This window comes from Sinocyclocheilus rhinocerous, unplaced genomic scaffold (genome assembly GCF_001515625.1).
Source record: "Sinocyclocheilus rhinocerous isolate Xijiao unplaced genomic scaffold, SAMN03320098_v1.1 scaffold167, whole genome shotgun sequence".
In the NCBI taxonomy this organism is placed as follows: Eukaryota; Metazoa; Chordata; class Actinopteri; order Cypriniformes; family Cyprinidae; genus Sinocyclocheilus; species Sinocyclocheilus rhinocerous.
Window position 1 is genome coordinate 242,850 of NW_015634008.1, and position 18,046 is coordinate 260,895.

The 18,046-nt window shown below is 37.3% G+C and overlaps 2 protein-coding genes and 1 pseudogene across 2 annotated transcripts in view; 2 read left to right on the forward strand and 1 right to left on the reverse strand.

Annotated features, from left to right (window-relative positions):
* LOC107744875 (uncharacterized protein C4orf22 homolog) overlaps nucleotides 1-3,220 on the forward strand; it is a 64,426-nt pseudogene extending 61,206 nt beyond the window's left edge.
* Nucleotides 3,221-5,779: 2,559 nt separating this feature from the next.
* On the forward strand, nucleotides 5,780-10,496 carry LOC107744876 (bone morphogenetic protein 3-like). Its single transcript, XM_016558693.1, has 3 exons — nucleotides 5,780-6,326; nucleotides 7,562-8,460; nucleotides 9,868-10,496. Exons 1-3 carry the CDS (start codon nucleotides 6,059-6,061, stop codon nucleotides 10,057-10,059), a joined length of 1,359 nt encoding a protein of 452 aa, XP_016414179.1. The 5' UTR covers nucleotides 5,780-6,058; the 3' UTR covers nucleotides 10,060-10,496.
* Nucleotides 10,497-12,779: 2,283 nt separating this feature from the next.
* The window catches only part of LOC107744862 (cGMP-dependent protein kinase 2-like), a 17,697-nt gene continuing 12,430 nt past the window's right edge, over nucleotides 12,780-18,046 (reverse strand). Inside the window, exons 11-18 of the mRNA XM_016558681.1 lie at nucleotides 15,772-15,908; nucleotides 15,392-15,481; nucleotides 15,172-15,313; nucleotides 14,929-15,092; nucleotides 14,582-14,704; nucleotides 14,402-14,464; nucleotides 13,742-13,808; nucleotides 12,780-12,889 (exon numbers count right to left, since the gene is read on the reverse strand). Coding sequence (XP_016414167.1) covers nucleotides 12,794-12,889; nucleotides 13,742-13,808; nucleotides 14,402-14,464; nucleotides 14,582-14,704; nucleotides 14,929-15,092; nucleotides 15,172-15,313; nucleotides 15,392-15,481; nucleotides 15,772-15,908 — 882 coding nt within the window. The 3' untranslated portion in view covers nucleotides 12,780-12,793. The remainder of the gene's footprint in view (nucleotides 12,890-13,741; nucleotides 13,809-14,401; nucleotides 14,465-14,581; nucleotides 14,705-14,928; nucleotides 15,093-15,171; nucleotides 15,314-15,391; nucleotides 15,482-15,771; nucleotides 15,909-18,046) is intronic.

The following is an 18,046-nucleotide window of genomic DNA, read 5'->3' on the forward strand; positions in this document are numbered from 1 at the left end:
AAACATTCCATTAAGAGCCGTGCTTGCACAGGTTCTGCGCGATCCTCTTCACTAATATCCTCTGCATCTCAATCGGACTCAAACTGATAAGCAATATTGACGATGCCATTGTTTACAATACAACCGGAGCACGTGCCGCTGAGGTGAGGGGCGGTCTTTCTCTCATTCAGCTCAGCTCCAACAATGAACTGTTCCATCTATACACTTATTTTCACATAGCTATGAGAAGTGTTATACATGGACACGCGTGCGGTTGCCGTACTGTATTAAACCTTTAATCAGCGTTAAATAAAACCATATATTAAAAGCTAACAGAAGCAGTAGCATTTACAAATATCAGCGTATCTAAAAGTATGAGACAACAACAATCAAAAAACATACCATTAAGAGCCATTTCTGATGGAGGGGCTTCATAAAAGCAGGAAATGATCATCGTGTTTATGGGAGAAGGGACAGAGCGGTGTAGAATAAAGGTAAATTATGTGAAAAGTAATGTGTTTTTATTTTTAAACAAAGCATTAACACATGTTAGACTGCACCCCATAAACACAATCAAGCCTAGAAAAAACCGAGTGAACCACCCCTTTAAGTTTATGGACATTTCACACATGTGAAAAATCAATACAGAAATGTCTTCATATTTACACAGTACATGAATGACAAAATATACAAATCTTAAACATGTTTTACATTTAAAATACATGATGTTTAAAATCCTGCATTTCTGATTCTTTCTGACACTGAAAAATCCTGATGTCTTGTAATTTGTGCTTAATACATTTAATACATTAGATTACATTAGTCCCTGCAGTTAAAAAATAATAATGCATTGTTTCCTTTCTTTTAATTGAATATGTTCTCCAGCCATTGAAGTTGTTTTCGGTAATTTTTCATAAAGGTGTTTCAGAAAGCAAACAAGCAACCCTTATATAATTTTGTGGATGTCAAGAGCATGATTGTTCACTTGTCTTCCACTTGTATCAATAGTGTAGAACAAGAATAGAAAAACACAATGAATGGCATTTGCTAGCTGGCTCTCTATTTTGGAGTCTAGAACATTGAACAGACTGAATTCCTTATATAGCCTACAACTTAACACCTGGCTTTCCAAGTGCACCTTTTATCAAACTGGGAACAAATGTGTTATTTCATCTTTCTGTGAAAAGCACACAAAACACATTCTGACATTTTGTCAGGTGAACTTTTTATTTTTTTACTTCGTAGTTTATATACTTCACTATATTCATCAAAGCCATTCATCCATACTGTAGAGTTTTTCTGTCAACACCTTTAAGCCATGCATTTTATTATCTGTAAAGCATTATAAACTCATTAATCCTAACTTTTTCTTCAGCTTCTATAACTGGGGTACACAGGTGGCCAACATAATGCCAGCTCAAACTATGAGGTAATCACAGAGAATCCAAGAGGCCTGTTCTTCAAGTGCAAGAACGACAGGAAAATCTTGAATGTTGACCCAGAGGTGAGCATGTTTGATCTCAGCCGAACTTGTGAGACACTGATAAACAGAGACTGCTGACCTCTCTCAGTCGTGCTTTATCTCTCACTTAACATCCATGAGTAAATGAACACCTGAACTATGTTAAACCGAGTATTTGTTTAATGAATAACTCAAGACTGATTACGATTTAAACAGGAACATTGTATTGTCTCTGATACTACTACTATTAGATGCAGTGCCTAATCAGTTGATCATGACAAATAATCATGTACACATAAAAGCATAACAGCACTGTGAAGCATTTTGGTCGTGATATCAAATAGCCTCCGTGTGAAGTGGAAAGATTGTATTGTTGCACCTGGGTAGCATTTTTGTTCCAATCTCTCGAAATATCCATCAGAGTGGGTTAGAACGAACCGCGAAATTCAGTCTTGGAACCTGTGCCACTATTTTTTTGCCTGTGTGCCCAGGAGCTATGGGTGCATGCTATTTTGGAAAAGAGGCAACACTGCAGACTGGCCTCTTGAACACAAACTCACCCAGGCTGCCTCGTTGAGGGCGAGATGGCAGAGGCTAGTATTGCCTGTGGTCGAGCACACCCCGACCAGGCCGGCTATTAAAAACGAGGGGAGTCTAAGGAACCCAGACACTGAAACCGCCCGTGCACCCAGAATCCAACCTCAGGCCCCCACCAGGCATGACCTCATTGCCCATGTGGATGCATTCCTTCATACAAACTGGCAGAATTGTCACATATTAAACCCTGAATTTGATTTGTTTGTTTGTTTTATCGCCCCGTTAGATATAGCCAATGTTGTGAACATTTCACAATTATAAACCCAAATTCTTCTTTTTTGGGTTATGTTCGCGTTTGATGAAAATATGTCCAAAGTAGCAGTTGGTGTTTTAGTTTGATAACAAGTCCTTATAACAGCTAATGCTTTTCGTTTACTTTATTTCACTTTATTTTCAGCATTTGTTTGCATTTATCTGTGCTCTAAACAAAATGAGTATGTTAGCTTAGACACGATGTACAGTAACTACATAGAATAATTGTAAACCTAAATCTTCTGACAGTTACCCTTTAATAACAGATCCCAGCTGGCTTAAGATCTTATTTATTCTTGGTGGAGGCACCCTATGGAGTCCATATTTTAAAGTCACACCCAGACTGATGTTTAAACATCAAATCACACTTACACTGCAAGACATGTATTTTTCCTCTCCTTTAATAATATCATTAGAAATTTAAATTGCATTCAAAATTGAAATTAAACAAAATTAGTGAATATAATTAAATAAGTAACACAATGTCTGTATAAGATCAGTGTGGAAATAATTATTGACAATGTGCAGTGAATAATGTTTGTCTCCTGTAAATATAACTTGTATGTAACAGATTTAGTTTTCATCAATTTAAACTTACTACAGTTATGGAAAAATACAGTTATAAAATACTTTCTTCTATTGCAATAAATTTGATCTGACATATCAAAAACTATCCTATAAATGAAATTGTTCACGTTTTAAACACTTTTTATTATTATTTCTTTAACCCAACAGGCAACACCTGGCGATAGCTCCATCCGAACTCCTGTCCAATGTGACCTATATGTGCATGTTGTCATTTATGACCACGTCACCAGAAAACCCGCAACCAGTTCCTGTGCACCGCTCTCCAATTAAATGTATTAAAAAGCACTTGGAGCCTCTAATTTCATCTACATTAAAACTGTTTTCTATACTCCTGACTTCATATTGTGCACAACATTTGGATGTGTAGAGTGGCATAGCTGTGCATTTTGATCTTCAGGGCCAAATGGACAGATTAAAAAATGGAAAAAAAAAAAATAAGTTGCTATATTATTAAACTGACTTATTCATTTATATCAAATATGTATATTCATTTAACAATGTCTGAATAAAAATTACTGATTTTTTATGTCGTGTTATTTTAATTTTTTATTAATCACTGTGGCCATTTTAAAATATCGTCTACAATCACACATTTGAGGCACTTAGTGATATGGCTCTCGGAGATGATGCAGCCACTTACTTGGGAACCTGAGCTTTTTATCTTATCTAAACAACTCAACAAATCAAAGATAAAGCCCTTTAGAAACTTAGTGGTTCTTTCATGTCCCTGCATGACTGCTTGAAGCTTCATTTTGACTAAAAGCTGCCAAACACTCCATGAAATGGACAATGACACCCATTCTACATGATTTCAGATCATGAGATACTGCAGTTCCGACAGAGATATTGCAGTTCCGACATTAGATATCCATCAGTCGATAAATTTGTCTCTGCGAGTTTACAAAAAGGAGTCAGCAATATATTGCTATGGTGGCTCATGGTACTTGTTGGTGTCATCGTGGTACTTGAATGGTTGCAGTTTGCACTAGCTTTTTTTTTTTTTTTTGATGAAAAGAACTGCACTTATTTGAAATATAAATATTTTATACAATTTTAAAAGTCTATACTGTCACTTTTTATCAATTTAATGCACCCTTGCTGACTTACGTGTATATATTTCTAACAATATATTGTTAGTGTCTTTATTAATCATTAATTTATTCTGCAGTGCAGGAAGTTTGTAACTCAGGACATTTCATTTTTTTAAAATATTAATAATAAGAATAATAATAATGATACAGGATTATATTATACTTATATCACAGTCTCCCACATATCTACAATACAAAATTTTAGAACACAATTGATCTGACAGAAAAAACACATGCTAGTGTATATATTACCTACATAAAGTTTCTGTTTAATCACCCGGATGAAGGCTCAAGAAGTGGGTGGTGATTCGCCCACATTCATAACTGTTTAACTTAACAGGCCACAGTCCTCATTCATGTGGTGGAGTGGCAGTGTGATGAAACTGCCCACTCCAATCCCTCACAAAGGCACAGCTCATTCAAACACCTACAAATCAGCATAGCAGATGTGCTTGTGAAAATCTGGGTTCTTATCCTAAAGTGGACTTAGAGAGTTTGGTGGGAAATAAAACATGATAAATATAGGTTACTGAGGCAGGCCACACAATTTCTCACTACAGCAATTACACCTCGGACAGATCTGACAAAAGAAAACCATGTCTTGAAAATATGTCCACTGGCATCAGATGTCTGGGGTGGGAGTCAATCACCTCCTTCCGGATCAGACTCTGCTGTGCAGGATGTGTCTGCTCATCGCCATTGAGCTCAACTAAATGGGACAGAGAGCCCTTAATGCTCCCCATAAGCCATGTCATTCAGCGCGTCCGCCCAGACACACAGCTTTGCTGAGAGACGTTTCACGGATCTCACTATCGAGCATTATAAGTTAACACAGATCCACATGACTTACACAGTCGCTCAGAGACAGCTGAGAGCGTGCAGTGTACGAAGACGTAAACGTTTGTTTTGACGCCCCAAACGTGCCCTAAGACGATAAAGAATACATTTTTCACTTCGTGTTGTATTTTCAGTTTGGTATATATTGCAAAAATAGCCTAGTTACTCCTCTCTTATTCTTTATTCTTATCTTAAATAATACACGCTTAAACTTTCCTCTCGCATTCTTCTCTTTCCGAAGAAGGGTGTCCGATTGTAGCAATCGGATCTTTTCAGGTAATCATTTGATAAGGTTCACAAAACTGGTCTAAAAACGATTCGTTCTTGAATCGGACTGAATGAGTAAGAGCGGTTCTCTAACCGAGTCAATCGAAGTGGATCTGCTACTACTACTACTGCTACTACCTACTACTACTTCAGTAGCTGAATTTAATTCAATATTTTACAGCAATTTAATAATAATTTAATAGCAGAAATGAAAAGATTCTGTAGCCTATACAAGTTTAGAATTGGTTGTATGACCGTTTTATTAATAGGCATTTGAAACAGAGTTAGTTTTATTAGGCTACATTAGCTTTTATTAAATAAGCAAACACTTTTTCAACCAATGAACTTTAGTAGTGTTTAGTATAAATGCAATTTACATGTAGTTTCCAAATGGATTTATGTTTTTCTAAGCTGAATCATAGCTTTAGCAATGTGAGCAATGCTTACAATAAACAAGGGACGTTGGGGAACGCGTGATGACAGCAGAGTCTGTTTAGTGAACCGGTTCTTTGAAACGAACCGTTCAAAAGAACCGATTCGCGGAAATCAGTCGGACTTCCCAACACTGTCAGTCTGCTCTCATAAGCCCTATATATTACTAGCGCAACAAGCTTTACCTTCAATGAACGCATGGAAGAGACGCGATTGGCTGAGAACAGCATCGCTCAGACACAAAACCGAGGATCAAGCCTGACCATCCGGACTACAGCAGATCAAACTCACACGGACATCCTTGCACATTTTGCACAGGGACTGTGATAACTGATGCATGAACGTCGATCTTTGGGATCGTGCATTTGGGCTATTCTTTTTGAGTACACCAAAGTGACATCTTGTTTAAGTTTCTCCTTTCTTTTTCTAGCTCTGTTTGCCTTATTTTGTGGGTCCGTGTGATGCTCGCTCTCGAGAGAGACAAGAGTTTGGAAACGCATTCAGCACTGATATACTACACCTAGATCAGCTACAACAGTCCCGTACCACCAGCATGGATCGCTGTCAACGACTGTTTATCCTCCTGTTGGGATGGGGTTATCTGTTCTGTGGATATTGTGCTGTGCTTAAAACACCCTTCATGGGTTTCTCAAAAGACGTGCAGTTTGTACAAAAAGTGGAAGCGCAAGATAAGCAACACGCAAAGAATAGCGAGCAGGACACGCTGTCAGAACACATGCAGATGCTCTACGCCAAATACACCAGCGCGGGATTCCCTCTCAAAGATGGAAACACTGTCCGCAGCTTCAAAGGACATTTGGGTAGGTGTTAAATTAATTTGATAGTAAATGACTAAATGCAGTAATTGAGTTGTTAATACCACCTCACTTTTTCTCTTAAGTTAGTTAAAACGCTGGTGTGTTTATTTATTTTGCGCTTGATGTCTTAAAGGGATAGTTCACCCACAACTGAAAATATCTCGTCATTTAGTCACCCTATTGTTTTTATCAAAATCGTGTTTTTCCCCCCGTAAAACGCAAGAGAGATGCTTGACAGCACGTTTACACTCACTTTAACTGCATCCTTTTCCAAATATGACAATGACTGAGGCTGTCAGTCCCGAACTTCTCCTGTATGTATAAATAACAGTTTTAAGTGAACTGACAGCTTGTGTTGCAGTCGGTACATTTACACCTGTTGATTTCTATTTGCGTGAGACATCAGCTCGAGGTGAATAGCTCATCCTATAGCGTTTAAATATTTGTAGATGTTATTTTTAAGGCTTTTAAACGGATGTTATTAGATGTCGACAGACGTAATGACCCAACTCTACATCGGTGTTGCTCGTTGATCGTAAAACTAGCGAGCGTTCGTCTTAATGTTTTTGCAAGTGTACTCAGCTTTTTTTTTTAATAAAATGTACTTTTAATATACTTTGATCGCTGGTATGACTAATGACTTTTCGCTCGTGCGGAGAAGTGCGCTTCTTGGCTCACGCTGAGACGCTCGTATGATAGTCACACTGCGCCAGTGTTGCCTGATCTCTCATCAAAACAAGCTCAATTAAGCGACTTTCCACACCAAAGTAGCGTAGTCTCTTTAGTTATTATATAGTCTTAAAAATAAACTAGCATCGAAATCACTTAATAAATATCTTTCGTGTACATTGTTGCATCACTAAGATGGTGAAAGATGAATAATGACATTATGTAAAGTGCAAGGTTTTAGTTATATTTTCGTACATAGTTCGAAAAAATCCACCCAAAAGCGCAACACGCGAATTTCCACAAGAGACTGAAAAAATAAACAAGCCCAGAGTTGCTTATATCTAGTGGGCCAAGGCCGCACAGTACTGCGCTCATACCGCCCTCTGGTGTTCAGTTCTCGACTAATTATGTTTGACATATGCATTGATTTCTTTCTTTATTAAAACTCAGTGGTCATATGTCAATGAGAAACCCATAGACAAAGTTTGTCTTTTGAAATATGTGTTTCAGCTGAAGAGCGATAATAATGCAATGCTTTTCTGAATTTGTGTTTTTCTTTTTCCTGTTAGGCACCATCAACGTTAAGCAGTTACAGATCTTCAACCTCACTTCCCTCTCTAAGTCTGAGGACGTTCTCTCAGCAACGCTGCACTACTACATTGGTGACCTGCAGAACAGCAGCCACAGATGCACAAGGCACAAGAGTTGTGCTCACCATAACCTCAGAAGACAAGGTCATATTCACCTTAATATCTGGAGCTTCAGCTTTGTGGATAACACCACCAGAACAGTCGGCCATTTCTCCATTAACATCTCCAAAATGTACCGGGACTTCATATCATGGCAGTGGAAAGACATTACTCGTGTAGTCAACCAAGCCAAGCGACACGACCAGCTTCTCATAGGCATTGGCATTGACTCAAAAGGAAGTCAACCTTGGAAGAAACTCTTGTCTGATAGGTCTCCTTACATTCTGGTCTACGCAAATGACTCGGCTATCTCAGAGCCCGAGAGTGTCGTGTCCACCCTGCAGAGACACAAAAACAGACTGGTGCCAAATCTTCATATGCTCGAAATACATAATGGCAGTGCCTCCTCACAACATCGGACCAGGCGGTCCGCCAACATCCTGCTACCGCTACAGAACAATGAGCTTCCAGGCCCAGAGTACCCTTATGAGATACCTACATGGGATGAGACCAGCCCTTATGATCCAGTGGAGAGTAAACCAGTCAAGCACCCTCGCAAGAAGCCTCGCAAGAATCCACGGCACAAGAACCCTCTCCTGCAGTTCGATGAGCAGACCATTAAGAAAGCACGTAAAAAGCAGTGGAACGAGCCAAAGAACTGTGCTCGCAGATATTTAAAGGTTGATTTTGCAGATATCGGCTGGAGCGAGTGGATTATCTCCCCCAAGTCTTTTGATGCGTACTACTGCTCGGGGTCATGTCAGTTCCCCATGCCAAAGGTACGTTACTTATTGATGGCTACTAAAATCTTACATTCCATACGTTTTTGTAGAAATCAGTTAGCTGGACTGTTTTGTTTTTAATTTAGCAAGAAGTCAAGCTGTTTGGTTAAATGAAGCACCCATTTTGTTGACACGTGCATCTTTTATTTGTTGTAAGTCAACTAACTTAAGTATCTAGAGCAGAGGGGAAAAGGACGGATACAGACATGAAAAGAAGTGATTTATAAGCACCACCTAGTGGCAGTCAGGAGAAAAGATGTAAATCATTCAGCTCGACACTGTGGGCAGCACAGCAGTTCATTACGCTTCCATTAGTACACCATTTATGTCAGACTCATTGTAAAACCTGCCCATTGCCACTTTGAGATGTTGCTAATGGTTTTCCCTCTTAAGTTAAAGAAACAAGAAGTCTTATGTAATGTGGCAGTTTTACTAGTTTTTTACTACAGTTTAATGTTTCTGTAGTAAAGCTGATTATAGAAAACCAAGATCCAGTTGTTTCATATTCTAAAATGTGTGTGGCTGAACCCCTTACCATCCCTCCAGATAATTTACATTTTGATCTTGTTTTAGCAAATTAGGGATGCACAGTGTATCAGTACCATATGAGATAAATGAGATATTAGAGATTTAAATGATCAGTGTCAGTGGTTCTTTAATAGCCCATGCCCTCTTTTTTCAGATGACCATTGTCTTAACAGTCACTTAAAGTTAATCTTTAAAAACCATAATAATGTAATAAGACACACTTGATCAATCTCAAAATGAATATCCGTTTATCATAATGTACGTTATAATTGTGAAATTCACTTTTAGCTTTAAAAAAAGTTTTATTTTAGTTTTTAGTGTTTTATAACTAATTTATTTAGATAAAATATTATAGCATTTTAATTTCTGCAATTTATCAGTTATTGGACAAAATTGTAACATTGGTGCATTACCAGTGTTATTTTTTACATACTATGTATGTACTATTATGATATTTATTTTCATATTTTCAGTTTTCAGTTTAGTTTTAGTATTTGTGTGTTTTGTCATTTTTTTTTAGTTTTTGTTTTATTAAAAAAGCACCAACATTTCTAATTTTCATTGCGTTTTCAGATTGTTTTTCTACTGTTTTTTTATTTTATTTTATTTCACCTTTATTGTATTTAGCAATTTCTTAAGTAGTTTGTTTCAGTTTACAACACCTTGCATCACTACGGCAGACAGCCGTCCCATGTCAGGCTTGCTTTGCTCTTCGAATGATTGTATTGTGTATTGGAACATGGCTGGAATAGCCTGAAACCATACACAATGTTTTACTTCTTTTTACACCCCTTGGTGCTTTTAACTGGTTTATCCAAAAACGAACTGTACTGTCCTAAACCCAATAATAGCTTCTGAACTTTTTACCTCCACCAGTCTTTGAAACCTTCAAACCACGCCACCATTCAGAGCATCGTGCGGGCAGTGGGGGTGGTCCCGGGCATCCCAGAGCCCTGCTGTGTACCGGAAAAGATGTCTTCCCTCAGCATCCTCTTCTTTGATGAAGACAAGAACGTGGTCCTCAAGGTCTACCCAAATATGACAGTGGACTCCTGTGCCTGTCGGTAAACGCTTTGGTCTTTTCCACCAGCCTCCCTCCCTTAAACTGATTCCAAATGTTTGCACTGGAAGAAAGACTGAAGATGTTCATTTCATAACCCTTGAAGAACTATCTCCAGCTTTAAGGATTGTGAAGAGCAAAGTGCTTTTCCAGAAGGAATTCATTACTGTTAGCAGGAGGCGTCAAGCATCAGTAGAGATATGAGCATATGAAGAGACTGTCTGTCTGCGTTTGACCAGGAAGTTCTCATGTTTCTATAACCTCAGCAGTTAAGCACACAGGGGACAAACATTTGCTGTCATCCATCATGTTTCTGTACAGTTTGTATAATCTGTCATTATTATAGCTATATTTTTGCTACAGAGGCATTGATTGACTCTTATTGTTCATATTCTATGGCTGCTATACGGAGGTAGACTTTACTCCAGAGCCCAAATATGCTGAAAACTGGACTTTTGAAAAAAAAAAAAGAAAAAGAAAAGGAATCTCTTTTTGTTATGTTTGTCAAAAAAATCGATTTATATTAAAATGACTGCCTATATAAGTTACATATTCAGTTTTCCACATTAAGCTTAAAACAGTGTTTGATTTCTGGGTGATTCTGTATTGAATGTCTTTAATTGTCAGAAAAAAAATATATATATATATTTATTTTCTCCAAAAATGTGCATTGTTAGAAGCTTACCTGTAATAGTGTTACATCACATTTTGTAAACGTAATTGTTTAGTCAGGCTTTTATGCAATTGTAAATATGTTCAATCATGTTTCTGTCTGGCCTGCTAATACAAGGTTGCATCCTCACGTTCACCTGAATTCATAATGCATATGCACGCATTCAGAAAAAAAAAATCTGTCATTCCTCTGAAAACTGCAAATAGATTTCAAAAGACCAGCCGCTATATTACGAGCAATGTTTCAAATGATATGTTCAGGAAGATGATTATTAAAATTGTATGTAGATTATAAGCCTTTGTCTCTTTAACACAACTGCCTATATAAAGTGCCTTACCACATTAAAAAGATTCATCATACATTAAAATGAATATTTTACTAGAATATTTATATTTCACAATGATGAGTGTAACTTATGTAATGTTTTATTTTTCACTATCACTTTATTTAGATCAAATCTGATATTTTGTTCCAATAATGATTTCGGTATACATTTTGTACTGTTTTTACTTTGAAATTAGCATAAAACTAAAGCAAATACATATCATAAGCTGCATGTTCATAAACGGGGTGCGTTCAAGTTGGAGTTTTTTGTTGCTGTAAATTCAGCCTGTGGACAACAGAGAAATGTACACATATATGTAAAAGTGGGCTATTATCTTAATATATAATACATACGTCAAGAAACACTATGTAAAGCACTCCTTTAGCATTTGTGTAATATATTTTTTGGAAGGCTTCCACCACACTGCGTTTTGTAAATGTTATGATGTGGGTGAAAGGATGTGCTTTGTATTATAAGCCTCATAAGAAATTATATTTGTATATGGAAATGACCTTTAAAAGCATTTATTTATTTTCTGTACGGTGCCTTCTGTATCTTATTTTTGTGAAGCACAGAGGGGCTTCATTAAATATTCATTGAGCTTTGCTGCACAAAGGTCAGATAGGGGTGCAAAAGGAAGCAATCACACGGACTCATGTCAAATGAGTGAGAATGCTTATATTTGTAGCACATCTCCCTAGTTGAAAGAATCCCTTTTGGCAGAGCATTCCAAGAAAAAAAGTCAATAAAGTTTTAAGAATTATGTAGCCACGTGTTTATTTGTCGTGTGTTAAAGAACTCAGAACTTTAGTGAATATCGATTGCATTGTTATGCAATCAAAAATTATGTTGAGACTGTTGCATCATGGAACATGATGTAATTTGCTTAATGGGTCAATAAGGCCTCTAAAGTTACCACACAAGTCCATTATTTAATAGATATACTCATTTACAAATCGATACTGTGCAATGACTGCTGGACTTGAAATGTCCTGGGAACAAAAATGTACATTTTCGCTGACATTTTTATATGCAGTTACTGTAAAACATCTTGTAGAATGACTTAAAACAATCTAAATTCTCACCTATTCACAAGGATAAAATAAGCAAACTTCAAACATTACATCAACACAAACATATTTGGCTCAGGTGCAGAGGTTAGAGCCACCTGAAGTACTTGAACTCTAGGAAAAGTCACTAAAAGACTACTTTTCACATAACTCTGCTTGAAATGTACAAACTGCAGTGCCAGTCACCCGCTGAGGTTAACCTTTGAAACCTCATCAGTGGCATTCACAGTCACAGGTGGTTATTACCGTACCTTCAGGAGCTCAAATACGTGACATCACCAACGCTTCTAAAACAAGGAACATCTCACCTTCCTGCCAAACCACAAACCCTTCTGCACTTCTAAAGGTAAATATTACCAATGGCTTCACACCATCCTCTATGATGTCCCGGCTACATCATTCTCACAGACTGATCCTGCTCTGACATCTCAGTGGTACGGTTTCAGTCAAATACATTAATCATCACAATGTATGAGTACATCTGAACACTGAAACAATTCCCTTCTTATGTCTGTGCCTCCCACAGCACTAACAGTTTAGAAGCACTGTTTGCTTCTGTTGGCTTCATGGTCTGAGGTTCCTTGGAAGAAATGCTGGCATGTTGGAGATGACAAATGGCAGAAGGGTTCTGTTTAACTCACACTGTTTGAACACGTGGATGGGGGGGGTGTCAGTTAGAAGTCTGTGTCCCAACCCGACATTTCATCTGGAGGGATTTCTTCTTCAGGAGGATAACTGTCAAAGTAACTGTGGTCAGTGGGTCCCTTCACCTGAAGAAAAAGAGAAAACAAGATAATATTCAGATACACTACTAGAGATGTAACGATTCACTCAACTCACGATTCGATTCACGATTTTGATTTCACGATTCGATTCACGATTTTTGTTTTTTTACAAAATGAGATTTTTAATTGAACCGCGATTTGTTTAGCATCTCAACCGATTTGAATCATCACATATTTGAATCGATTTTCAACCGGCTCGCTGTTAATCGTTACATCCCTATACTGTTCAAAAGGGTCAGTAATATTTGTAATTCTTTTAAAAGAAATTAATACTTTTATTCAGCATTAAATTTGACCGAAAGTGACAAAACGTTTTAGACCCCATTCACACCTGTATTTAGCGTTGTCCACTTGTGATCGGATCGACAAAAATGCATCTTAATACCAGGTGTAAACAGAGCCTAAGACTTTTACATTGTTACAGAAAAAGGTATATAAATGCTCAAATAAATGCTGTTCTTTTAAACGTTCTATTCATTAAAGAATCCTGAAAACATGTTCCATGATTTCCATAAAAATATTAAGCATTACAACTCTATTCAACAATAATAAATGTTTCTTGAGCTCCAAATCAGCATATTAGGATGATTTCTGAAGGATCATGTGACACTGAAGACTGGAGTGATGCCTGCTGGAAATTCAGCTTCGCCATCAGTATTAATGTTTCTACCATATTTTTGATCAAATAATTGGAGCCTTGGTGAGTGTAAGAAAAAAAACAATTATTATACAGGAATTATACATTATTATACATAAATTATCATAGGGTATTATACATGTAATTTTGACACAATCCTATAAAATAAACTCTGTCCAGGTAATGAAGGTGTGTTTTACCTCTCTTTTAAGTGGTGATATCAGACTTCTGGATTTCATACCACTCCAGCTAAATCCTGTAAACCATCTAAACACCAAAGAACAACATCATGAATTAAATCACCATTGTACAATTTTTGTAGGTGATAATGACACAGATTTCAAAATGAGTGTTTATGGATGCTTTCAAAATGCTAAATGCAAATGTAATGTTTCCTAACATGATGGAAACCTGTTTGCAAGCAAACGCAAGAGAGCGAAGTATCCACTGGACCTCTGGCTGTATAAGTACATCCAAGAGCATGCCCGAAATAGCCAGAAAATCCATGGAGGTCAGGATTAGAATCTCCTCAAGTTTACTGATTCATTTGTTAAAACATTCTCAGAGTGTCTCGGTGGAACAATAAATCAAGCGACCTAAGGTTATTTTGGCTGCCATCATTACGAAAAACCAAGCATACTGTGGTTTTAGTTTTTAAAACATGAGAAATCTGAAAATCTTTCTGAAATGAAACACAAAAATGAGTATATCTGTAGTAATAATATGGGCATTCTGGCCAATATTTTGCATTAGGGATTCATACTTTATACGTATGAGATGAGTATTTCAAATAAGACTTACAAACTTATGAGGACATTCTTAAGTCAAGCAGCACCAGATTGTTACTGTTGTCCTCTCACCTGTGTTTTTTAATATCAGTTATTCCATTCTTCAAATTTCCCAGTCGCTCTGAAGGGTTTTGTCTTCATGGAAAAAGAGGACAGCAAAATCATATTATTATATATAGCAGTGGGACCTGAAGAGTTTCAGAAAACAGGTGAAAGACATGAGAATGCGTTAAGAATGATCCATGATCATACCTGCACAGCTTTCGAATAAGGTCACCTGGCCTCTTGGTGATCTTTTTAGGGAAGTCCATCTTCTCAATTCCTTTCAGAATGAATGTGTATATAATCATCTGATCTGAGCCAGTAAAGGGGGGGCTTCAGGAACAATCAGATCACATACGTTTCATTATAATAATCAGAACAATCTTTTACATGCATCTGTATTATGAAATGTGACCCTGGACCACAAAACCAGTCATAAGGTTCAATTTTACAAAATTGAGATTTATACATCATATGAAAGCTGAATAAATAATCTTGGGTCACAAATGTCTTCCAACACACAGGGTTTATGACAAGAAACCCAGGTTGATGCACACCTTCCTGTAAGAAGTTCAAAAATCAGGATTCCAAGAGACCAGAAGTCCACACTGAGACCATGACCTTTATTGAGAATGATTTCAGGCGCAACATACTCTGGAGTCCCACAGAACGTCCAGGTCTTCTGGCCACACTTGAGCTTCTTAGCAAAGCCAAAATCCACCTGAGAAAAGATGCTTTGAATTGATATCGCTGAACTGAGTTGACTGAGTGAAGTTTGCTGACTTAGCAGAGGAGCTTACCAACTTGACATATCCATCTGTGTCCAGCATGAGATTCTCAGGCTTCAGGTCTCTGTATATGATACCGTTGTTGTGGAGGTAGTCGAAGGCCTCTGTCACGCAGCCCACACAGAACTTGGCAGTGTACTCATCAAAACTCCCCCTGGATCAAAACAGGCACACTTTTAGCATATGCATTAAAACAGGGAAGTGGACACTGACCACATGAAATGGAGCTAACCTGTCTCTAAGAAGACTCCAGATCTCGCCACCCAAACACGCCTCCAACAGCATGTACACATACTTGTTGTCTTTAAAAGTGCGGTACATTCTAAGTGAAAAACGTATAGATTAGATCTAAATAGAACAAATACGTTTTGAAATTCACGCCATGCTCAATATTACATCCACTGCCACTGGCTTTTCTCTTATATCTGGTTACGATCCTTCTCTCTTAATTCAATCATGTGAACACTAAGGGGATTCATGGGTATCTCTTTAAAAGCAATTAACAGTGAAATTCAATTCTCACTTTATTTTCAAGATGTTCCAATATTTCCTAAAACTCACAAGACTAAACAGGCATTACTAAAACAGTCTGATCATACTAGATGAACATACTTGACAATGAAAGGAGAGTTTGTCTCAAGCAAGATCCTCCTCTCGGAGTAAATGTGCTCTTCCTGTCTGTTATCCACAATGTGCCGTTTCTTGATGCATTTCAGAGCAAACGTCTCATTCTCATTCTTCGCCTTCACCTAGAGCAAAACTGGCATCATTATTGCTCATATGTGACCCTGGAGCACAAAACCAGTCTTAAGTCGCTGGGGTATATTTGTAGCAATAGCCAAAAATACATTGTATGTGTCAAAATTATAGATTTTTCTTTTATGCCAAAAATCATTAGGATATTAAGTAAAGATCGTGTTCCATGAAGATATTTTGTAAATTTCCTACCCTAAATATATCAAACTTAATTTTTGATTAGTAATATGCATTGCTAAGAACTTCATTTGGACAACTTTAAAGGCGATTTTCTCAATATTTTGATTTTTTTCTGCACCCTCAGATTCCAGATTTTCAAATAGTTGTATCTTGGCCAAATATTGTCCTTTCCTAACAAACCATACATCAATGGAAAGCTTATTTATTCAGCTTCCAGATGATGTATAAATCTCAATTTTGAAAAATTGACCCTTATGACTGGTTTTGTGGTCCAGGGTCACATATTATTCCTTCACTTTGTGTAAATGATTTTTTGTTTGAATGTTAAATGATGAAGAGAAAGTGTGATTATTTTCAACAAGTTTCTAACCAATTCAACTCTGCCAAAGCCTCCAACTCCCAGCGTGGCAATAACCTCGAGGCAGCTGAAGGGTATGGTGGATGCAAAGTTGCTCTCTCTCTCTTTCAGCTCAATCATATCATGTGACACAGGTGTGGTGGGAGGAGTGCGGCTTCCTGACCTCCTAAAAGAATATCATTTAATATAATTAAATGAGCACATTTGTGACATTGGCCATTGTTCTGCTGATAAAGTAAAAAAAAAAATGCAAACATTCAGAACAGAATAATTTTCATAAGTGGTCTCCGATTTTCGGACCTCACTGTATATCAGAATAAATAGGTGGATTATGTCTGCAGTATGTGCATATGTACATGTTATGAATTATATGAATTATATTCTTCAATTCTGTCAATTGGAGATTGCTGGTAAATATCAGCCTATATTTAACTTAAAATTAATTAGTTGTTGAAACTAAAAAGTGTTTTTTATTTTGGTTTGGTTTAAGTAAGGTCAGCTAATTCGTTTTTACAGTGTAAGCTATACACACTTGAAAACACTGTTTGACAGCACAATGGAGAGGCAAGGAGTCAAGAAGATTATCCTTGTTTAAATAAAAAGAAACAGCTAGTACTTACTTAGCATTTCTTTTCTTATCGTCCCGTGCTAAATTTTCGACATAGCTCTGCAGGTACTTTTTAAGCTCATCAAAAGTTCCAACAGTCTGACTGAAGGTTCTGAGAAAAGACCGTTGTTACTGTCACTGAGTACCAAAAAAATCATAATCAAGTGAATGATGACGATCTTGAAGTAGGAACTCACTCTCGATCAATGACGAGGCATTCCACGCCATCCTCATCTGCGATTATATTCGCAGACCTGACATCATCGCTATGGTTTGACAAAGCAGGAACACATTCAGTGAATTAGACATAAACTGAGCTAAAAATGGCTCCTAAAATGACAGTTTTATGGATTTGTTTGTAATAATATTCTGTTAAGTCATATACACGTTGACAAGACTAAGTTGCTCTCTGTTACAGCAGCAATACTAAAAGACCTCATTTACCAAAAGGTTATTGAAACAGGATTAAAGTGGGGAAATGAGAATTGAGCTGGGGATTGATGAAAGACAGCACCTGATGAGGGCCTTCTCTCCGAAATAATCCCCTTTCCCCAAGGTGTTGATGATCTGAGGCTCTTCATGATCCTGTGTGCTCTGTGTGACTTTAATCTGGGCAGCACAGAAAGGCAGAGGTTACATTTCAAAATGTACAAACCATATCAGTTTAAGAGAACAACTGTATGTCTTATGATCTGTATTTTTTTTTACTTTGGATTTATGGTCCAAATCTATTATTAATTATATAAATTTCATGTGTTGAGATGATGCATCACATATAGACTGCATCCTTCAATTCTAGGCAGCATGTAATCAATAATAACGATACTGAAGAAATGGAGTTAGTTGTCTGAATTCTGATTCATTCTCAATTCTGTAAAATGATCCAGAAAACCACGGTGACACCTCTTGACTTTTCTGATCAACCGCCAGTTTTTGGTGGCCGGCAGTAATGGCCTTATTCCCAACACGCTCTCGGACATGGTGGC